Source organism: Aythya fuligula, chromosome W (assembly GCF_009819795.1).
Source record: "Aythya fuligula isolate bAytFul2 chromosome W, bAytFul2.pri, whole genome shotgun sequence".
NCBI lineage: Eukaryota > Metazoa > Chordata > Aves > Anseriformes > Anatidae > Aythya > Aythya fuligula.
The window spans coordinates 183,182-207,336 of record NC_045594.1 but is presented as its reverse complement, the minus strand read 5'-3'; the positions used below and the strand labels follow the sequence as shown (position 1 = coordinate 207,336).

Sequence of the window (24,155 nt, the reverse complement as noted above, 5' to 3'; positions counted from 1 at the left end):
GCATGCAGAGGTCTACAAGTTAACATGAGTATCACCAATCGGAATATAGCCAGACAGACCGGTAGGAAAAAGATCTTAGTGAATTGTAAATCTTCAACTATACGAAGCATGGGACATATTATGTGGGCCGCCAGTGATGGAACTTGGACAACTCATTTAAGTTTGGATGGCCCAGTAAAAGAAATAACTTTAGGATTGCCCACCCTTTGCCCACTTTGGAAGAAATCCTCTCTCATAAGGAGAAGGACAAAAAGAGAAGTAAGTGAAGAAAATTATGAGTGGCAGGAACCGTCCACTGGGATTAAATTTGGATGGATGGCAGAATCGTTGTTTGCCCCGATAGCTTCCTACCAAAACAGAGAGCTGATTTACAATTTGATGGGGCAAGTACGTAGATTGGCCAGCGTTACCAGAAAGGGGTTTAAGGACTTGAATATACAGTTACAAGCCACAACAAGAATGACCCTGCAGAATAGATTGGCCCTGGATATGCTTTTGTTAAAAGAACACGGTGTCTGTGGATACCTGAAAGAAAAGGCTGACCATTGCTGTATACACATTCCAAATGTAACTGCCGATGTAGAACGTGACATATCCCAACTAGCCCAGGTAGAATCCAAAATAAAAGAAGAGCAGCGTGACACAGAACAGAATTGGCTGGGGGCAACTCTTGAGGGGCTAGGCCTTCATCTAGAGGGATGGCTTAAATCACTTTTGCGAACAATATTGCTACTAGTAATAGTATTCATTGTGATAGGGCTAGTATATTCATGTATAAAAGCAAAAATAGCTAGAAGCAGTGTAATGAATCGCAGCATGCTGACCATTTTCACCAAAAATCATGAGGAGTTCCCACTATCACCACTTGCTCCTGGGACTCGTCCCTAAGTAGTTATGATTAAATCACGCTTAGCGTAACAGGTTAAAGGGTGTACGTTACTGCATAAAGAGGGGGGAGATGTGGAGTTACTCTGGGTCGTGCCTGCGTGCACGAGGGGAAGGGTCTGGGGTGCCTGCGAGCACAGTGGGAGGGGTCCTGGGTGGGACGCTTTTGCGCTATATAAGATACTGTCACGTAGCAATAAATTGGGCTTACGGCACAGAACTCTGGTCATTGTGTCCGTTTGTCCCAGGGCCTTTTGGTCGGGTTATCCGACAGTTGGACCAGATGATCTTGGAGGGCTTTTCCAACCTTAACGATTCTAATGATTATTAACTTGACTGCCAAATGACTGGCCATACTCTCCTTCAAGACCAAACCCCAACATAACTAAAGAAAAAAGTGTCAAAATAAAGTAATGGCTACGCATTTTACTTGACTCAGTCATAAGAAGCTGACTGTAGACCCTATTTTAGAGAGTACTTAATCTTATAAGATCCTGGGACTGTCAAGAATACTCTGAGTTTCATACAAGCTACTTTTCTTACACAACAAATGGAACATCATGAAACTAAAAAAAGGAGTAACCTCAATATGTAACCCAAGGAGCAATGATGAAAGGAAAAGGATACTTCTACCCTTCAAAACCACAGCTTCAAAAGAAGGGAGTGGTTTTATACCTCACCTTGGTTTGTCCAATAGCATTGGGCTGTAAGTTAGCCATACTTCTGAGGAAGTAGGAAACCTTAGTCAGGGAGAGAAGATTTTAAATGAGTCTTCTGAGGTGAACATCCTTATTTTAAATTAGTAGTTAGAGAAGACATATACACCTTCCACCATCTTACAGCTGTCATTCCTGGTAGTATTTTGTGTCTTGTTTGAGAGTGGAGGCATGTTCTCACCTGTGCTTTGGAAGGTAAGGAAGGCAGGAAATGCCTAGTTTAGGAATCCCAAGGTGACAGGGTGTGGAGCACAGTTCTGAGCATCTGGGTATTCCCCCTGAAAGTGCAAGCTCCTCATGAAGGATGGGTTCGCTTTGAAGAGTCTTGGGATAAAGTGCAGCATCCACAAAATATTTTGGCAGAGATGTTTTTAGAGATAGATGGGGAGCAATCTGACAGAGGGGGAAAGGAGGCTCATCAAAGTATAATGTGTCACTTTGCATAATGTGATCCTAGATACATCTGCTATTCCTAGGTACAACTAGATAATGGTAATAAGTATTATTACAATGGAGGGTTTGAAAAGCAACAAATTTTTGAGTGAATACAGAATAGAAAGGCTTACTGACATATCTTTATAGAACATGTTTTCAAAGATACATTTGTGAAAAACAATTTTAACAAACTTTTCTCAATCAATTTGGGAAAAGCTCAACTTCAATTGAACTCTATACAGCTTTACTGTTTTTATGCACATACTTCTTGAAATTTATGCAGCAAGTACCTTGTCCTTATCAGTATGTCTGCTATCGCTAAATAATCCACCCCATTCAGTAGCAGTCCCCTATTTTCCCTGTTCAGCCTTTTACTATTAATGCAATAGTGGAAGTTGCTGTTGCTCTTCATATTCCTTACAAGTCTCAAACTGAGCTTTAACTTTCCTGATACCATCCCTATATACCTGGACATCTCTCAATTCTTCCTTTGTAGCCTGTCTCTGCTTTCATCCTCTGTATGCTGCCTTTTTGTGTTGGAAATCCCTTATTAGTGCCTTATACTTAAGTAAAGCATGCTATACTTCATCAGAGTATAGTTCCATTTACCTGAAAGTTTTGTCTCTGATAGAAGCTTTTGGGTCTCAGGAGTCATCCCTCTGACAAAGTCAGCATTACAAGGTACGTCAGGCAAAAATATTTTTTCTAATGATTTCAGTGGTGTATTTCCTATAAAGCCATACCTTCCAATTCTAGCTGTTTTCTTAAGGTTTAGAGAGACCCATAAATGTGTGTCCTAATACACTGTAGCCTCAGAGTATCAATACAATGTGGTAGAAACTGCATTTAAGCAAAGCTGAACTATTTAGACCATTCATCTAAAGCAGCTTTGAATTTTACAGATCTTCTATTCCTAAGATGAATATATTCACACAAACATGGTATATTTATCTTCCATTTCCCAGAAATACTACCTTAAAATATTAATTGCCTTTAATTTATTATGACAAAGTAATCATTATCCTATACCTACTAACAGCATTTTAAAACTATGAATTACCCTTTTCTACTCCCAGAGTGAGCAGAAAGTCTGAAATAAGTTTAATTCTTTGATTTATTTTTCCTCTTCAAGTGTGCTCCATGCTTGCACAACCTTCCAACTTCATCTCTCCATAGAAATATAACCTTTCTTTCTGTTTTTTACCTATCCAGGTCAGGGTAATCAACATCCTGGAAGATTTATGTCTATGGTAGACAGCCTATTGTATCTAAGCCATTGTTGAAGCCTGATCTGAACTTTGGACATGGAAAAGTATAGAAACGCTTAATTTTTAGGCTCATGGACATACAAGTTTGCAAATACAAATTAAAGTTTGGATTTCAAGTTCATCCTATGGCTATAGGTGGTCACAGCCAATAAATAATAGCAGCCAATAAATAATAGCAAGCCCTCAAAATGTAAGCACTGAGTTAAAAGACGAGGCTGAAAAAGTCAGCAAACCTTCAGGCAAACCATACAACAAATTTGTGCTATGTGGGCTTTAGCATATACCACAAATCTTTTCCTACTTCAGCTGTCCAGAAAACATGTCTCAAGCTGATATCTTTATTTACTAAAAGCAAATGACTCTCTATAGTAAATACTCAAAAGTTAAGAATTTAAATCAACAAAAGTAACAGAAAATATAATTTATTCACACTGTAATCTCACAAAAAAAACAATCCACAAAATCACCAAGCACAGGATTACCCCAGTTTTAGACTGGTTTATCACTGCAAGTAATTTGTTAAGTCAGCCTATTTAAAAAGGAAAGTCAGCCTATTTAAAAAGGAAAAAAAAAAAAAAAAAAAAAAAAAAAAAAGGTAGCCAACTAGTACCTTAACATTTGTTTAGGTATGGAAGTGTAAGTAGATATCAGCCAATGAATCAATAGCCCTACCCAATACCCTATTCTTATGATAAGGTTGAGCTGTTGAAGGCACACGGGCTTTTCTCCCCTTGGAAGAGCAGACTCTCTGATTACGCGCAAACTCCCTGTCCATTACTGTATAGTCCCCGAGGTATAGGGTTTGATGACTGTGGGCGGCTGTAATAGTACCACAAGCTACTTCGCATGCGCCCTACCTCCCCCTAGTTGTTTCCGCGCGTGGGCGTACAGGCCTTAGCAGCAGCTAGGAGAAGGCGGAACCAGTCGGTTCGGCTTTTTCTCTCCTCCCTAATTCTCTCTTTGTTTCGCCTGCCTTTCTTCTTTTCATCTAACTCTTGCGCATCACAGCTCTTCTTACGTATCCCTACTGCGGATAGAAAGGGTGGTAGTAGCGCTGCTAGCTCTGCACCTCGTCCACCGCTCTCCTAGGAACGGTCCGGAGCCATCTGCAGCGCCTACAACATCCGCTGTGAGGGTTCTCGTTTCGCTTCGCCCCGCCCCGCCCCGCCCCGCCCCGCCCCGCCACTCCTGTTCCCCCGCCCCCCGTAGCAGGTATGCGAGCACTGAAGAATGGGGGGGGGGAGAGGGAAATAATGGGCTTGGTTCTTAAGAGCTGTTAGGGCGGTGGTAGTGTGCGTAGAGGAGTGATATCGGGGATACTTTAAGCTTTCTCGCAGTGTTTCCGCTGCTTTCCATGAGACGAGAGGTGGTAGGGAGTCTCTTGCTTACTATGGTGTGGCCTCCTCCCTCTCGGTTCCTGGCGTGGCAGTTGCTGTGAAGGAAGGCCGCGGTCTGGACTGGTGGTCCTTCCCCACTCAACAGGGCAGACAAAGGAAACAATACGATGAGGCTTCTGTAGCCCTCGCTGGGAACGAGGGGGTCGTGTGGGGCTTCACAGCGGTTGATGTATCGATCGTGATTCGGAGGTTGGTGTGAGATATGGGCCCGGCCGGGAGCGCACTGGTCTCCACAGCTCCAGCTTGGCATCCTGCTTGCATATTTATTTTTATTTTTTAACTGAACCTGGCAACCTTTGAGTCTTTTGTGTTCCGGTGTTCTCGGGGGAGAAGGGGGAAACAATTGAGAAGTATCACGCATTGAACACTTGGTAGTGTCTTCCCTTTTGTCTGACTCACTGAGCTGGATTTATTCATCATTGGGAAATGTCCGTTTTTGATATATTTTCTCCGTGTTTACTTCATCTTATTGTCTCATCTAGAGCACATATGCCAGAAACATCCTTGCTGTTCTTGTGTGTGTGTTTTTTTGGGGGAGGGGGTTCTGGCGGAGGGTGTTCAGATAAATAAGTATTTAGATTAACTAGCCAATTTAGCTTGACCATTGACACAACTCCAAGCTGCTTTTATTGATTTAAAGTTAGCTTGGATTTTTATTCCCTTTATTATTTTTAAATTAAGTGTTAAGGTAACTTTAAGTGCATTCATTATGTGTTTGGTGAAGCGCATATGTGTTAGGATTCAGTTGTAGATTACTGGAAGTGGCCTTGGTGTACGGAAAAGAGCTTAGTTGATCATTTAAATAGTCTTAATATCTACTGTTATTAAAACTGACTGTCAGCTTAGTTCTAATTTGGAACTAAAAAGATCTCTTAGTTATGAGACCTCATTAATCATAATAATAAGGTGCTTGTGTTCCTGTTTTAGTTTTACTGGGTAAACTTGCTAGCAACTATGAAGGCCAGTGCTATAAGTTATTGTTTGAGTTAACATAATAAATAAAAGAGAATAAATAGCTCCTTTTTATGTTGGGAATTCAGGGTTAAGTAGGAACATCCTTAGGGCTTAAGTTTTCTTCCTTTTGGGGGTAAAAGAGAAGTTTTTTGTTTTTGTTTTTCTTTTTTTTTCCAAAGGGGTTTGGTTATAACCACCCAAATAGAAGTTGAGGGGGATGTATTTTTGAGCCCATGAGACAATGATAATCTTAGGCTTCTGAACACAACCAGTTCTCTCACCTTACTGTAAAATAGAGATTAAAATGGCTGTCTGACATGACTATCATGATGATGCATTTTCTTGATTGAATTCAAGTATCTGCACTTGCCTTTCTTCTAGAAAGGAAGCTGTAGTCATGTTAATTCTATTTTTTTCTCTATTACAGTGGGCATATGCTCAGATGCTTCAGTTCTGTGAGTTGTTGGTGTTGGCAGCCTTCAGAGATATAAATAGAAGCTGATTTCAGAGGCCCCTGTTGACAAGGCTTTGTGTGTAAGCCTCTAGGTTGGCCTGTCACAATGCAGCCTTGTGACAGGTAGAAGCTAATTCACCTCAATTTTGTGACCCTGGGGTGGTTTTACTCAGCTGTGTAGCTGAGCTCCACCACAACTGCTCTCTCACTCCACTCCCCTCCCCCCCCCCCCCCCCCCCCCCCCAAAAAAGGAGAGGGAGAGAAAACATGATGAAAAGGGCTCAAGGGTTGCGATGAGGACAAGGAGATCACTCAACAATTATCTTCATGGGCAAAACAGACTCAGCATAGGAAGATAAATAAAATTTATTACTTATTACTAACAGGCTAGAGCAGTGAGAAATATACAAAAAAAAAAAAAAAAAAACTTCCTTTCATCCACCCTCTTGTAATTCCTTTCTCTGAGTGGTGTGGGAGAATTGGGGTTGCAGTCAGTCCGTAATGCTTTGTTCAAAGTCATTCTCTTCCCCTGCTCCAATGTGGGATCCTTCCCACGGGACACAGTCTTTCCTGAGCTGATTCTGTGTGGGCTTCCCACAGGCAGCAGCTCTTCAAGAACTGCTCCAAATATGGGTCCATCCATCAAGAGCAAACTGCTCCAACATGGGTCCCCTACATGTAGCAGCTCCTGCCAGGTCACCTGGTCCCATATGGCCTCCTCTCCAGAGACTATAGGTCCAGCCTGGAGTATAATCCAGCAGGGGTTCTCCACAGGTTGCAGTGTGGAAATCTGCTCTGATGTGGTGCCCATAGGCTACAGGGGGACAACCTGTTCCACCATGGTTCTCTCCACAGGCCGCAGGGGAACTTCAGCTCTGGTGCCTGGAGCATCTCCCCCTCCTTCATCCCTGACTTTGGTGTTTGCAGGGCTGTTTCTCACTCCTTTCTCTCCCAGCTGCTGTTGACCAGTGTGTTGTTTTTGTTTTTTTTTTTTTCCCCTTTCTTAAATATGGTCTCACTCAGGTGCAACCAACATCACTTACTAGCTCAGCTCTGGGCAGTGGTGTATCCCTTTGGAGTTGTCTGAAATTGGCCCTTATGGTGCAGCTTCTGGATTTTTCTCACAGAGGGCATGCCTGCAGCCCCCTGCTACCAAAACCTTGCCATGTAAACCCAATACAGACCCAAGTTTCTGAGAAATTTAGGAAAGTAGACATGTAATGGTATTAGCTAGCTTTCCAAGGAAATAGAGTAGCTCATGCTGGGCTTTAGCCTTCCTGACTTTTTTCTGTGAATATGCTGGTAACTTCCTTGTACTCTCCCTGAGTTGCCTGTCTCTTCTTCCAACGGATATAAAGTCTTTTTTTCCCTGGTTGCTCAGCAAAAGTTCCCTGTTCAGCCACGCCAGTTTTCTTCCCTGCCAGCTCATCTTAAGGCACGCAGGAATAGCCTGCTCCTGGGCCTTTATGAATTCCTTCTTCAAGAGCATTCAGCCTTCCTGGACTCCTCTAACTTTTGGGACTGACTCCCAAGGGACCCTCCCTACCAGTGTCCTGAACAGTTCCAAGTCTGCCCTCCGGAAGTCCAAGGTAGCAGTTTTACTGACACTCCCTCCTGATTTCACCAAGAATAGAGAACTCTACCATTTTGTGGTCACTCTGCCCAAGACAGCTCCTGACCACCACATCTACCAGTCCTTCTCTGTGAAGAGGTCTAGCAGGGCACCCCCTGGTAAGTTCACTAACCAGCTGCATCAGGAAGCTATCTTCTATGCTCTCCAGAAACCTCCTAGACTGCTTCCTCAGGGCTGTATTGTATTTCCAGCATACGTCTGGGAAGTTGAAGTCCCCCATGAGAACAAGTGCTGGCAGTTGTGCAACTTCTGTCAGCTGCTTGTAGAATGCCTCATCTGTCACTTCATTCTGGTTTGACAGTCTATAACAGGCCCCCACCAGGATGTCTGCCTTGTTGGCCTTCCCACTGATCCTTATCCATAGGGACTTAGCCTTATCATTCCCAGCCCCAAGCTCTAGAACATTGGAATACTCTCTAATAGGGAGAGCCATGCCACTGTCCTTGCTTTGTTGACTGTCCCTTTTGAAGAGCTTATAGACATCCATTGCAGCACTCCAGTCGTGGGAGTGGTCCCACCACATTTCAGCGATGGCAACCAAGTGGTAGTTTGCCTGCTGCACACTGACTTCCAGCTCCTCCTGTTTGTTGTCCATGCTGCATCCATTGGTGTAGATGAACTTCAGTTGTGCCACTGCCCTTGCCCCCAACCCTGGCATTGTTCCCTTGGGGGTTATTTCTATTGAGCCTCATTTCATCCCCATCTCCCATTGTACCTAGTTTAAAGCCCTCTCAACAAGCTCTGCCAGCTCCTGGGCTAGGATTTGTTCCCCCCTTTGAGGCAGGTGGGACCCATCTGCAGCCATCAGGCCAAGTGCTGAGTAAACCTCCCTCTGTCCAGAACCTCCCAAATTCCTGCAATAGCACCAGTCTCTCAGCCATGTATTTATCAGCTGGGCCTTCCAGGTCCTCTCACTACCTCTTCCTGCCACTGAAGGGATAGAGGGAAACACCACCTGTGCTCCCACTCCATCCGCTAACCACCCCAATCCTCTGAAAGTCCCTTTTGATAGCCTTCAGGCTTCTCTCAGTGATTTCATCGCTGCCAGCCTGAATTATCAGTAATGGATGATAATTGGAGGGGCAAACCAGGCCAGGAAGTTTCCTGATAATGCCTCTGACACGGGCCCCATAGAGGCAGCAGACTTCCCTACAAGTAGAGTCTGGCTGACATATAGGGCCCTCTGTTCCCCTTAGAAGGGAGTCATCTATGACAATTACCCTTCTTTCCTGGTGGAGGCAGTCTTGAGGTATGGAGTTGCCTTCCTTGCTCTAGACAACCTCCTGGGTGGACCTTCCCCCAAGTTTTCCCTTAACTGTCCCTTAAGCTCGGGAGCCTCACATTTGTTGTGTAAGGGCACCTGGGGAGGTGAGGTGGGTAGGGAGGGGGTTTGCCCTTTCCAGGGTTGCCCAGGGAGCTGGTGGACTCACTATCCCTGGGGGTGTTTAAGGAAAGGTTGGATGTGGTGCTTAGGGACATGGTTTAGTGGGTGACATTAGTGGTAGGGGTATGGTTGGACCAGATGATCTTGGAGGGCTTTTCCAACCTTTATGATTCTATGAAAGATGGTGGTTTTACCTTGCTATGCAGCTGAGCTCTGCCACAACCGTTCTCTCACTCCCCCTCCTCAAAGAAAAAAAGGGAGAAAATACGATGAAAATAGCTTGAGGTTTGAGATGAGGACAGGGAGCTTGCTCATCAATTATCATCACAGGCAAAACAGACTCAGCATAGGGAGATTAATATAATTTATTGCCTATCGCTAGCAGGCTAGAACAGTGAGAAATTAAAAGGAAATTAAAAACACTTTTGCCCAGTCCACCCTCTTCTACATCTACCCCCGGAGCAGCACAGGGGAATGGGGAACATGGGATGCATTCAGTCCATAAAGATTTGTCTCCACCACTCCTTCATGGTCACTCTTCTCTTGCTCTGACATGGGGTCCCTCCCACGGGATGCTGTCCTTCCTGAACTGATCCTACATGGGCTTCCCACAGACAGCAGCTCTTCAAGAACTGCTCTAATATGGCCCTGTACCACAGGGTCCATCCTTCAGGAGCAAACGGCTCCAACATGGGTCCCCCATGGGCGTCAGTGTTGAGAGTTCTATCAGAATAAATGTAACCTTGTTTTGTAGTCCTGAAACAACGGTATAAATCATTGAAGTCCTACGACCACCAGCAGGGAAGCAGATTTTAATTACTTTTTCGTCCTGCCTCTGATTTACTTTGATCCCAGAAATCTAGTTTAACTAGACAAATGCTGCCATCCATTACAGTTGTTACTGAGATATGTTTACAACTTGTAGTGTGGCTTTTTTTTCAAGTTATTAAAAAGTATTTATTTAAACACTAGAATTAATTACCTTTTGGTACGCTTGAGTTTTTATGAGCATCAGCAGTCAAATATCCCTTATTGTGTCCGCTTCTAAATTGTAAGATAGTAATCTAGAGTTTTCACTCCAAGTGGAGATATTTTAGGCAATCATAGGCAGTACTTCCACTAAATCTAATTTCTTGGAGCACAAGTGTGATATTGTTCTGTGCTCTCAACTTGTAGTAGACTGCTTGATTACCGTGTTCTAGTTTCATTGCCCTTGGGATCCAAGGATTTAGTTGCTATTATCAGTTTTTCTATAAACCTTGCTTTGCAGAGGTTAAATACTAGTGAGGTTGAAGTATTTTTATTCCTAAAGTTTGTAGTTGGTGGCAAAGATGAGGGTTAGCATTGTCTACCTTTGGGAGGTGCAGAAGTCTGTTTATAACATTAAGACAAAAGATTTAAGTGGCTTTTTGGTAATACATAGGCTGTGTAAATGTGGTTTCCTAATGCTTTTCTTGGTTTTATTTACAGCATCAAGATGGCTCAGGAGACAAACCAGACCCCAGGGCCCATGCTGTGTAGTACAGGATGTGGATTTTATGGAAATCCTAGGACAAGTGGCATGTGTTCTGTTTGCTACAAAGAATATCTTCAACGTCAGCAGAATAGCAGTATAATCAGCCCAACAGGTAAAGGTTTGAGTCTTTGTTTTTAAAATAGTAGGTAATGAGAGGAATTACAGAATGTATTTCAGGAGTTCTGATAGCTGTGTACTAAAACTATGTATTTCAAATGGAATAATGCTTTAAATCAATTTAAAAAAATGCATTTTTTGCATAATATATTCTGGCCCATTTGGTGTTGAGCCTTTAATTTACAACTTACCTTCCACTAAAAGTGTGTTCTTACACAATCCCTGTGTTTTGGTCATTAGCATTATAGCCTGTCTTTAAGAAAATGCTGTAGAATGAATGGAAACAGTTTATAAATCTATGCAAAGCTACTTGACTAACTTGTATTCTAGAGTTTGTTTATAATCAACTTCTCAAATCCCTTTTATACAGGCACAGCTAGTGGTTCAAACACTCCTACCTCAGACTCTGCATCTATACAACGAGCAGATGCAAGTTTAAACAATTGTGAAGGAGCTGCCAGTAGCACATCTGAAAAATCAAGGTAAGATGAAGGTATTATTTTCAGGTTTGAATGAAATGTGAGCAAATAGCAAGTTAAAGTAACGCTGCAGTAACACTATGCTATTATAATGAGTTTCTGCAGAGGAAAAAGGGATGGGGCACCAGACAGTGCCTTATGGATATAAATGAGAACTAATTAGTGGTTGGTGTTGGACTGTTGCATTTACAAGAACATTTTTGGTTTATCTGGAGAAATATTTGCCACAGATTTCCTATTTTCCTATAGGGAAACTAAAATAGATTGGAAGATGTATTTTAGAGATGGTAGAAGTAGAGGTCAGGAACAGGTAGTCTATTGATGGATTTTGACAGTTTGAGCTTTTATTATGAACTCAAAACTAACATAAATTACCCATTTCACTGTACGTAAACAGAAATGTGCCTGTTGCCGCTTTGCCTGTAATGCAGCAAATGACAGAAATGAGCATTTCAAGAGAGGAAAAAGTAACACCGAAAACAGAGACTGAGCCAGGTATGTTTGCACAGTAACACTGGGTACAACTGACTTAACAGAAGCTGACAGTTTATTTACTTTAAAACGCTAACAAAGACTGCTAAAGGTTCTTGGACTAATCAAGTTGTCAATAGATATAACTAAAGCATTGTTCTGTGGGTGTAGAATATTTACCACACGTTGATCAGTGAGAGTGTTCAATTTAATTTTTATTCCTGTACAGCTGTACTATTTAAACTTGGAAGTATTTCTTGGTGGGAGGTGGAGAGGGACTACTCCCTTACCTACAACTAGTGAGGGATTTGTTTCATTGTATAGCAGTATACTCAAATGGATATCTTAATGTATTTGTTTGACCCTGCTACGCAGCTGAACTCCACCACAACTGCGCTCTCACCCCCTTCCCCCCCAAAAAAAGTAGGGGGAAATATGACAGAAAGGGCTCACAGGTTGAGATAAGGACAGGGAGGTCACTAGGTCACTCATCACTGGCAAAACAGACTCAGCATAGTCTGAAACAGTCTGAAAACATCAAAAGCTGATGTTCTATAGGAGGAAAAACTGTTAATTATAACCAAAGATTTTTGTTTGTTTTTGGAAATCTGAGTTAAAAAACCCAGAAGGTACTACTCAGCACTATATAGATGCATATCTGTCAATAAAGACTGCTGTTACAGATGATAGTTACAGGTCAGGATTTTGTACATAGGATTTCACTATTTGAAGTAAGTCATGCTAAGTAAGATTCTGTGACGTGAACTAAATTACAACTGCTTTTACTGTATTCTTTTTTGGTTATGTACAAACTAAGTGGAGGCTTTTACATGTTTCAGCTTCTTGTAACTGATGTCATCTGAAGGCTTATTGTATGTAACTTTAAATACAATAATGAAGTATAAATTATTTATTAAACCAATATTGTCTTGTTATGAATTGCTACCTGGAAAAAGTGATAGAAAAAATACATAAAATGGTAGCAGTGGTCAAGTGAGCCAAATTTTGTCTTATTAAAAATGGGGATTTGTTATTCTGTCAGCTGTAAAGGGTAGTCTTCTATTTCTGTTGATTCAATATCTGTTTTCTCTTAATGAGGTAACTAAATGCTTTTTACATTCTTTAGGGATTTCCCCCCATTCTAATCAGTAAAAGGAACTCAAGATAATTACATTTCTAAATAATCTTGCAGCTTGAAACTCAGAGTTGAAATCAGCCAAAGCTCTGTTACAAGCTTGAGTAGAGAACGCTTGGAAAACTACAATAGAATTTAAATCTTTGGAAAAAAACTTCTGGAACCAAATTGTCTTCCTTAGCACATATCCGTGAATTCTTGAAGCAATCTTCAGCTGCTCTAAAAGTAGAAGTTCCCTTTTAAGTGTTTGTCAAGCTGGGGGTAGATTTTATAAATTGCATAGAATAGTGTCCTTATATGCCCTTATATACTGTTCTTAACTTGTAAAGGTTTTATTGGACATCTAAGATAAACCAAGTGTTAGCTGTATTCACTGGTACATTTATCCCTAAGTGTCTTGCAGTGAAGAGAAGATGACCTAAACTTTTCTTAAATCCCTATGTGGCATTGTGGGGTTAAGCCCTGTAGGCAGCTAAGCACCCTGCAGCTGCTCACAAACAACTCTGCAGACACCAAGGTCAGCAAAGGAGGAGTGAGAGGAGGTGCTCCAGGTGCTGGAGCAGAGATTCCCCTGCAGCCTCTTGAGAGGACCACGGGGGAGCAGATATCCACACCATACCCTGTGGAGGATCCCATGCTGGAGCCTGTAGGAAACTGCAGCCCATGGAGAGCCCGTGCAGGAGCCACTTGTCTGTCAGGAACTGTGGCCTGGGGGGACCCATGCTGGAGCAGTTCGTTCTTGAAGGACTGCATCTTGTGGTACGGACCCATGCACTGTGGGAAGCCCATATTTGAGCAGTTTGGGAAGGACTGTATCCCGTGGGAGAGATTCCATGCTGGAGCAGGGGAAGAGTGTGAGGAGGAAGGAACAGCAGAGATGAGGCATTGTGAACTGACTGCAAATACCCTCCCCCCATTCCTCATTACCCCATCTTCCCTGTTCTGCTTGGAGTTTGGGGGAAGGAGGTAGATACTTCAGGAGTGAAGGAATGAAGTTGAGTCTAGGAAGAAGGGCGGGGAGGTGTTTTTAGTTTTGTTTTTCACTATCCTACTCTATTTTTAATTGGCAATAAATTAACTTTCCCTAAGTCAAGTCTGTTTTGTTTTTGGTAATTAGTAAGCAATCTCCCTATCTATTCACTGTGGTCTTTTCCACAGGCTGCAGGAGGATATTGGCACCAGTACCTGGAACATCTCCTCTCCCTATTTCACTGACCTTGGTATCTGCAGAGTTGTTTCCTCTCACATTTTTTTCCTAACTCCTCTGTCCCATAGCTGGTGTACGGTGGTTTGTTGTTTGTGTTTTTTTTAACCCTTTCTTAAGAATCTTATCACAGAGGTGCCAACAGCTTCACTGATAGACAAAACAAGCTGAGCCAATCTGAATCTCAATGGGAAAATATCTACAGTAGGCATACTCTTCTGCAGCAGTTGTATTGGTTTATTTAAGGAAAACTACTGTCAGTTCTCTAGTTATTACAGCAGTCATTACTTTAAAGTAGAAGTCTCACAGAGTCACTGTGGTTTTAATGCTTTGGGGTCAGAGTAGCATTGTTCTTGCTGTTTGTAGGATTTTTCTGTGTATAGGTTGAGCAACTGTAGTGCTGTGGCTTGCTACCAATAATCAGTAACCTTACTGTTCCCATGTGCCTTTCTTAAAGATGCAACTAATTTTCACACAGAGTGAAGTAAATATCCCCAAATTTACAGTGCAACACCTGTACTTGTGCTTTGTTCAGGCACTTATCTACTGCTAAAGAGCAACATAATTCCAGTAGAATTGTAATGATCACTCTTGGGCCTGTTTTGTTGCTTCTCATGGTACCATATCTTATAATGCCTGCGGATAACTTATTTTTGTCTGTCCTGGATTCTGTTAGCATAGAGTTAATATTCTTCCTAGTAGCTGGTATGGATGGTGTTTGGGATTTAGGATGAGAGTAATACTGATAACACCCCAAATGGGTCCCCCGGGCAGCAGCTCCTGCCAGTTCACAATCTCTTGCGTGGGTTCCTCTCCATGGGCTATAGGTCCAGCCCAGAGTCTGCTCCAGCAGGGGCACTCCATGTGCCACAGCCTCCTTCAGGCCAGATTTCTCACTTTTCTCTCCCAGCTGCTGTTGTGCAGCACTCTTTCCCCTTTCATAAATCTGCTCTCACAGAGGTGCAACCAACAAATTTTATTAGCTCACCTCTAGCCAGCGGTGTGTCCCTTTTGGAGCCAGCTGGATCTGGCCCTTATCTAACATGGGGCAGTTTCTGGACTCTTCTTACAGAGGCCACCTCTGCAGCCCCCCTGCTACTAAGCCCTTGTCACATAAACCCAATACAGAGGGCTAGCAAATGGCTTTGTAGTGTTTAGCTGTCTGCAAGGCTAAATCACAGTGTTGTCTTAAATTTTTAATAAATTATGAAGACATGACTCTTTTTTTTTCCTGAGTCTTTCAACCTTGAACCTTGTAGTTAGAAGAACTGGTCTAGTTTAAATAAATAAACCTCATCTGGTAATCTTTTGAACTAGTGCTTGGGAAGAGAAATCAGCCAAGGCGATAACCAAGGAACTTTTAGTTGCATGTTTCTGTGTGCCATCTGCTGCTTTTCCTTTTTGGAATTTATTATAGTTTTGAGTGAGTGATACTGTTCAGGAGCTCTTTTGGGAAATGGGCCTTTGCACTTTCTTAGGATTGTTCTCATTGCTTTTTAATTCTGATGTTGCTGGTTATGCCAGTGAAAGCTTCTCAGTTAGTTGATACCGAGGAGGAAGTATGTTTGTAGTAGGTAGTAATGCTTTCCCTCTAGATGGATTTGCTTTTAATGTCTTTGTTTTGTGGCATAAAATTATATACTAGACTATTTACCTTGGTGGTTCTGGGAAACTCCTTTTTCCACTTCCATTTTTTGTGAGCATGTCCAACAGTGAAGGTTGTTCCATTTCTAGTTTTAATTTTCCTCTTAGTGCCATGTTTCAAGTGACTTAAATTATTCAGTTCAAGGCTCCTTTTATCACATTTTCTTTTGCATCTGATGGAAACAGCAAATGTGTTCCCACGGGTTCATATTGTGCTTTGTTTCTGATACAGATGAAGCTTCTCCCAGGCAGCTATGTAATAATCTACAAAATGTGCAAATATTTGTTTCCTCTGTTTTCAGTCTGCCATGGCTTATGATTAGCATTTCATTTTTAAATAATTTGGCAGTATAACAAATCTAAAAGGAACTTGACTATGCTTTTTTGTTTGGAAGATTTTTTTTTATTATTTTTTTATTTTTTTATGTCATAGGTCCTGGTTTCAGTTGGAATAGAATGTCTTCCTCCTAGTAGCTGGTATGGTGCTGTGTTTTTGGATTTAGGATGAGGTTAATGGTGATAACACACTGATGGTTTAATTATTGCCAAGCAGTGCTTACACTAAGTCAAGTACTCTTCTGCTGCTTATGCTGCCCTGCCAGTGAGGAGGCGGGGGAAAATCACCTACCTCAACCTGCTGGCTGTGCTTCTTTTGATGCAGCCCAGGATATGGATGATTTTCTGGGCTTCAAGTGCACATTGCTGGTTCGTGTTGAGTTTCTCATCAACAAAGATTTCCAGGTCCTTCTCATCAAGGCTGCTCTCAATTAATTCTCCATTCAGCCTGTATTCATGCTTGGGATTGCCCTGGCCCAGATGCAAGACCTTGCACTGGGCCTTGTTGAACCTCATGAGGTTTTTCACAGGCCCACCTCTCAAGCTTGTCAAGATCCCTCTGGATGGCATCCCTTCCCTCCAGCATGTCAACTGCACCACATAGCTCGGTGTCATCGGCAAACTTGCTGAGGGTGCACTCAATCTCACTGTCCATGTCACTGACAAAGATGTTAAACAGTACCTGGTCCTTATATGGGGTGGCTGGCCAGGGCGGGGGGGGGACTGCTGCTTGGGGACAGGCTAGGCATCAGTCAGCGGGTGATGTGATGCACAATGCAATTGATCTTGCTTCCTATGTTCTTTTATCATTATTATTATCATAATTATATTTCCATTCATTTTCTGTCCTATTAAGCTGACTTTATCTCAACCCAAGAGCTTTTACCCCCAGTGTGACTGTGTTCTCAGAATTGTTTTATATGGCACATTACTTACTGTATGTGTTCCCTGATGTGCTATTTATCATTTTGGGGGGCTGGTTTAAGGTTATTAGTTTGCTGTACTGTGTAACACCAGAAGTAGGATTATCATGGCAACAGGATGACAAAGAAGATGATATCATAAAAGCAGCAGTAACCACCTGATCCCTATCCCAGGGTGAGCTATGAGATATGTGAAAAGATTTCAGCCATCGTCCAAGCAAGCATGTTGTCACCTTACTGCTCTGTCACTGAGATAATGGGGCCAATAGTCTGGAATTAGAGGGCAGAGAAGTCAAGCAGCTGGGATCCCTCTCTAGGGAAGGGCATTGACAAAGCAATTGGAAAAGGAGCACAAGCCCTCACCCTCTAGAGGTGAATCTTGATAGGTGTGAAGGAAAGGTATCCCTTCAAGGATGATGATATATGTTACCCATGCAAGTGGACCACCATGGAGAGTGGTAATCATAGAATGGCTTGGGTTGGAAAGGACCTCAAAGATCATCTAGTTCCAGCCCACCCCCCCGGCCATAGGCAGGGATGCTACTCACTAGATCAGGTTGCTCAGGGCCTTATCTAACCTGGTCTTGAACACCTCCAGGGATGGGGCATCCACAACCAGTGGTTTTATCTACGTGACTGTGGGGAGGACATGAGGAAGTGGGATGGCGATCCTACTTCAACCCTAGCAACTCGGGTACATGAACTTCAAGCAGCCGATACAGGGTTTCCTAAAAAAAAAAAAAAAAAAAAAAAAAAAGTTACTGTTCCAGTTTCTGTTGGGCAGTCCCCCAGAGGGGGTAGAAGGGCTGATGTTCTTCCTGTCCCTAATGAAGGGACCTCTGCTTTGTATTTGCAAGAATTAAGTGATAGATACTCCAACCAGGTCTAGAGGGGGCCCTGCCTCTGGCCAGGCATAGGAAAGGGACAACTGGATTTACTGGACTGTGTGGTTCCAGTGGCTTGGCACATTGGACCTACAGGAGTACAAGGATCTAGTGGACACTGGTGCACAGTGTACACTAATGCCATCAAGCCATAAAGGGGGCAGAACCCATCTGTATTTCTAGACTGACAGGGGGATCCCAACAGCTGTCTGTATTGGAGGCTGAAGTGAGCCTAACTGGGAACGAGTGGCAAAAGCATCCCATCGTGACTGGCCTAGAGGCTCCGTGCATCCTTGGCATAGACTACCTCAGGAGAGGGTACTCCAAGGACCCAAAAGGTTACCGGTGGGGTTTTGGCATAGCTGTTTTGAGCACAGAGAAGATTAAGCAGCTTTCTACCCTGCCTGGCCTTTCAGAAGACCCTTTGACCTGGTTTCAGCTGGGATAGAGTTAATTTTCCTCCTAGTAGCTAGTATGGTGCTTTGTTTTGGGTTTAGGATGAGAATAATGCTGATAACACACTGATGGTTTATTTGTTGCAGAGCAGTGCTTACGCTAAGTCAAGGACTCTTTTTCTCATACTGCACTGCCAGCAAAGAGGCTGGTGTGCACAAGAAGCTGGGAGAGCACAGAACCAGGACAGCTGACCCAAACTGGCCAAAGGGAGACCATATGACATCATGCTCAAGAATAAAACTGGGGAGAGTTGGCCCAGGGGGCTGTTGTTGCTCAGGGGCTTGCTGGGCTTTGGTCTGTTGGTGGTGAGGAGTTGCATTGTTTATCACTTGTTTTTATTTTTATGATTATTTTCTCTCTTCCCCTCTCTCTCTTTTGTCAATTCCCTTCCCTGGGGGGCAATGAGCAAACAGCTGTGTTATGCTTAGCTGCCTGTTGGGTTAAACTACAACAATATATCAAGACCTCTTTTAACCTTTTACACTATGAACATGTATATGGTGTTAAGGATGTCAAGAAATTATTTCAGACAAAAATCCTTTTGTGAGCTTTGTCACGCATTGTATAACTATGGCCGTAGCTGTAAATGTTAATGCTGGCTCTCCTTGTCTCATGATTGTGCATTTAACTTGGTAACAAGGATAAGGTGTACCAGCTGCAGGCTGTTGTGGAAGTCTGGGAATGTTTATAGAGGCACAAGGCCATGGCTATTACATAAACAAGTGGATTGTTTGGCTATGATTTTCACTGAGAAGAGTAAGGTCTATGTAGAAAAACATCACAAATGTAAAGGCTAGAAGAGCAGAATTTGCTATGAACAGGTCCGTAACATAAACCTGCATCAGTGTTTTGTGCCCATTCATGAAAAATCCAGAAGCAGGACAGGACTATATTATCTATGATATGGAATGTATGTAGGTGACTGGGCCACATATCCTGAACTACATTTTTACCGTGGAGTTAGCTCCAGATGCCTGTTGGGATGAAGGAGACAGGGCAGAATGGAAAGCTGAGTGAGAATGGGAGTTTAAAGGGGGGACATCTCATAGAGGGGAACAATCACCTCCCTTGAACTTTTGGCAATGCTCCTTGTAATTTAGCCCAGGATATCATTGGTCTTTATTGCAGCAAGGACGTGCTGATGGCTAACATTCAACCAGCATGTACTGGTGCCTGGGGTTGTTCTTCCCCAGGTTCAGGACTTTGTCCTTCTCCTTTGAACTGGATGAGGTTCTTGTTTGCCCATTTCTCCAGCCTGTCAAGGACCCTCTACATGGCAGCACAACCCTCTCATGTATTAGCCACCAATGGGAGCAATTTTGGAGATAACCAAATTGTAATGAGAAAGTACTGACATAAAATGGCTGCTAAACACTGCTAGGAGAAAACACTTGCTAGCTTGGGAACCAGGCCTGGGAACTTGCCTGTAGCCCTCTCTTCCCTCTAGGGCCTTATTCCATAGAATATGAAATGTGCTGCCATCAAGCAAGCCAACCAGTTAAAGCCTTAGTGTTATGGAGGGTGATGGCTGAAATACAAATATGGGGAGGCCCGGCAGATTGATTACATCACGCTTCCACAAACCTCCTATGGCAAGTGCCATGTACTTAAAATAGTGGAAGCAACCACTGGATGGCTAGAAACATATCCCATGCCACTACCCAGAACTGTCCTGGGCCTTGAAAAGCAAGTCTTATTGTGACATGGCATCTTGGGAAGAATTGAATCAGACAATGGGACTCATTTCCAAAACAACCTCATAGATGCCTGGGCCAAAGAACATGCCATTGGTTGGGTATATTACACCCCCTATCACGTACCAGCCTCTGTGAAAATCAAGCGATACAATGTATTGCTAAAGACTACACTGAGAGCAACAGGTGCTGGGGCATTCAAACTTTGGAATACACATTTATCAAAAGCCACCTGGTTAGTCAATGCTAGGGGATCTGTTGAGCTGACCCTGCCCAATTATAACTCTTATGTACTGTAGAAGGGGATAAAGTCCCTCTAGTGCACATAAAATACATGCTGGGGAAGACAGTCTGGGCTATTCCTGCCTCAGGCAAAGACAAACCCATTTGTGGGATTGCTTTTGCTCAGGGACCTGGGTGCACTTGGTGGGTAATGCAGAAGAATGGGAAAGCCTGTTGTGTACCTCAAGTGGGTTTGATCTTGGGTAAGAATAGCCCATGATTTTTGTATAATATTAATTGCTATGTAATGCTGTATGTCATAACTACTATGCTTGCTATCGTACTTATCAACTGCACTACAGTAAGAGTGACCTGGATTAATAACAAATGAATTTTGATGGAACCCATCAAAGTGCAGCAGTGATGGAATCAGAACTGTTTTGTGAGGCTTTCTGTTAGTAGTAATAGGTATACAAACATAATAATAGGATTTTGATTTTTAAAGAGCAGTTATAAATAGTAAAGATAGTCAACATAACTGGTTCTTCATGCTTGGAAATAACGCACTTTTCACAGAATGTGATGCTTACTGATCCAAGAGGATCAACTAAGAAATCGTATTTGTGTGCATGAAATTTATTGCAAACAATTTAAGCCTATGTTCTCAATAATTCTGGATTGCATTTTATAGTTTGCTCTTTATCTTTTAGAATAATAGACATCATCATGCAACTGTGAGTGTTCAGGAAAACTGAAACTCCCTGGCTTGTATGTGTTCAAGTTTGTATACAAACATACCTCCCTCAGACTTCCTCTGTACCAATTTGTGTACAAAAAGTATTTAAAAAACAACATCTCTCGATGGAAAAATTAATATTTTAATGGAAACGAACATGATTCAGAGAAGTTAACAAAAAGGACCCATTTTTGTCTTGGAGAGGACTTGAGTAAAATGTGACTAAAATTTGACCAAAACTGTTCACAATAATGTTGATTGAAAAATGAGTCTTTTTGATTATATCTGCTTGAACATTAAGGCTGAATACAGTGCAAGGATACAGATTTCCAGTGTAAATCTGTAGTTTGCTCTTTAAATAATCGGGGGAAAAAAGTCTGAAACAAGAAGGCTCTTTTGAACTGTGTGTAATTTGTAGTTGTGTGTTGGATGTCTCAGAATCAGTGGTTTAAAGCTCAAGAATGCTAACTGCTGTTCTGGTTGACTCAGGTTTTAGATAATTGTACTGGGTCTGGCTGGAATGTTAACTTTCCCTGCAGCAGCCCATACAGTGCTGTGCTCTGCACTTGTAGCTACAACAGCAGTGTTATCACACCAGTGTTGTGTCTGCTGCTGAGCAGTGCTGGCACAGCATCAGGACTCTCTCTAACCCTCCTAGGGGGTGAGCAAAAAGTGAGGAGAGAAACATCACCAGGGCAGCTTGACCTAAACCAATCAAAGGGATATTCCATACCATGTGGTGTCACACTCAGGAATAAAAGGTGGAAACAGGAAGAAGAGGGGAGGGGTGGGCTCTCATTGTGAAAACGTCAGTCCTCCTCCCGAACACCGGTTACATTCGTTGAGGCCCTGCTTCAAGGACGTGGTCAAGCATCACTCATTTGTGGGAAGTAGAGAGTAATTTCTTTCCTCTGCACTTCCACATAGCCTTCATTTGTTTTATTTGTTTGTTTTCCTCCTTTTTTTTTTCCTTTCCCCCTCTCTTTTTCCCTTTCCTTTTTTTTTCCCCTTTAGTTAAATTGTTTAGTTCATAATAATCTTTCTTTTATTATTATTATTTCCTTTTAATTAAATTATCCTTATCTCAACCTGTGAGTTGTTCTTTGCTTTACTTCTTCCCCTCCTCATCTGAGGAGGGGGAGTGAGAGAGCGGTTGTGGTGTTTAGCTACCCAGCACAGTAAAACCACCACAGTCCTTTTTGGCGCCCAACGTGGGGCTCGAAGGGCTAGAATTGATAGAATAGATTGAATAAAATTGATTAAAATGCGTACAACTAACACGCTTACTTGCTAGTCACCATGTTCAGTGTCCTGTTAATAATGGCTTGTTTGATCGTATGTCATGCAATCCGTGTCATGTTCTCATTTCTCCTCTATATCCAGTCCGAGAATGTGCTACAATCTGTGTTCGTTTTTTTGAATTTGCTGTGCTGCCAAGCACTGGCCTTGAGTTTAATCTGGCATTCAGGCTCTGCACTGTTATCGTTTGGGTCTCATGGAAACTATCTTTTAGAGAATATTCAGAACTACACTGCCTTCCTTTCCTCATCTGGATGTCAGTTTATGAATAATATTAGGAAGGGTACCTCCTCCTTCTTTCACAGTGGGCTAATTACAACAGTTTGGGAGTATTTTGAATATCCATGTGTTATAAATGGCTCAGGATTCAAATTAGGATTAAATAAAAAAAATAGGATTTATTGAAAGAATATAAAGGAATAGAGGTAAGCAAACAGCGCTGGGTGCACTGGGAGTCTCCGCTCCACCAGGACACACACCAGTTACATCAAGCAGCTGATTTTTCTGCTCCTTGACTAATACATATTCATTACTACTTCTAAAAAATATAGATTATTAAAATTAGCTTCCGGGGTGCAGTCCCTCCTACTGGAGCATGCGCAGTCTCCTCTGGGGTCTCTTCTGGGGGTCTCTAGGGGTCTTTCATGCTGAAGGCGCGTAGTCTTCCTCTCCCCCTTTGTACTTACTGGGCACCATACCAAGTTTATAGAACATTCTCTTCAAGTCTTGTCTCCCAGCCATCCTTCAGCTTCTTTCTCCTTCCTCTTTATCTCTCGGCCCCCCTAACCAGATACCAAAGATCCACATAGTATCCCATAACAGTCACTAGTTGTTATCAGTTGTTCTGAAACTCCCAGACACACGAGTAATTAAAACATTCTTCCCCAGCCATTCACAGACACATCTATAGCAGTGTTAGAAATAGAAGTCCAGAATAACAAAAGCAAACAGGTTCATAAATTTAAGAAGTGATAAATTGACTAGAATGAGGGGGAGACTGGGACACACTGCATCTGTGGTTCAAGAATTAAATTGCCAGTGCAGGGCCCAGAGGCAGACAGGATTCAAACAGAATTGTTCTTTATGGACACGGAGGAGGTCAACTCTGCGCCTCAGGACTGCCTCCACCAAGAAAGACAGGAGGGTTATTGTTGTTGGTGACTCGATTATTAGGGGAACAGAGGGCCCTATTTGTCGGCCTGACCCTACCCGTAGGGAAGTCTGCTGTCTCCCTGGGGCCAGGGTCAGGGACGTTGCCAGGAAGCTTCCTAACCTGGTACGCCCCTCTGACTATTACCCCCTTTTGATAGTCCAGGCGGGCAGTGATAACATCGAAGAGAGAAGCCTCAAGGCTATCAAAAGGGACTTTAGGGGACTGGGTCGGTTAGTGGATGGAGCGGGAGTGCAGGTGGTGTTTTCGTCCATCCCTACAGTGGCAGGGAGGGGTTCAGAGAGGACACAGAAAGCCCACCTGTTAAACACGTGGCTCCGGGACTGGTGCCAACGCAGAAATCTTGGGTTTTTTGATCATGGGGCACTTTACTCAGCACCTGGCCTGATGGCCGCAGACGGGTCCCTATCTTTTAGGGGAAAAAGGATCCTGGGCCAGGAGCTGGCAGGGCTCATTGAGAGGGCTTTAAACTAGGTAGGAAGGGGGATGGGGCTGAGGCTAGGATTGTTGGAGCTGTGCCAGGGGGAACAATGGCAAGGCCGGAGGATAAGGCAATGACCCAGCTGTAGTGCATCTACACCAATGCACGCAGCATGGGTAACAAACAGGAGGAGCTGGAAGCCATCGTGCGGCAGGCAGGCTACGACTTGGTTGCCATCACGGAGACGTGGTGGGACCAGTCTCATGACTGGAGTGCTGCAATGCCTGGCTATAAGCTCTATAGAAGGGACAGGCAGCATAG

General features: G+C 43.0%; 1 protein-coding gene across 3 annotated transcripts in view; it reads left to right on the top strand.

Moving 5' to 3' along the window:
• The window catches only part of LOC116501438 (AN1-type zinc finger protein 5-like), a 49,159-nt gene that overhangs the window by 9,695 nt on the left and 15,309 nt on the right, over positions 1–24,155 (top strand). The window contains exons 1-4 of one of the 3 annotated variants that reach the window (XM_032207011.1): positions 4,491–4,516; positions 10,597–10,754; positions 11,130–11,241; positions 11,636–11,733. In XM_032207011.1, coding sequence (XP_032062902.1) covers positions 10,604–10,754; positions 11,130–11,241; positions 11,636–11,733 — 361 coding nt within the window. In that variant the 5' untranslated portion in view covers positions 4,491–4,516; positions 10,597–10,603. Of the gene's footprint in view, positions 1–4,490; positions 4,517–4,552; positions 4,891–10,596; positions 10,755–11,129; positions 11,242–11,635; positions 11,734–24,155 lie in introns of those variants that run through there. The other 2 variants (XM_032207010.1, XM_032207012.1) reach the window with 2 other exon arrangements.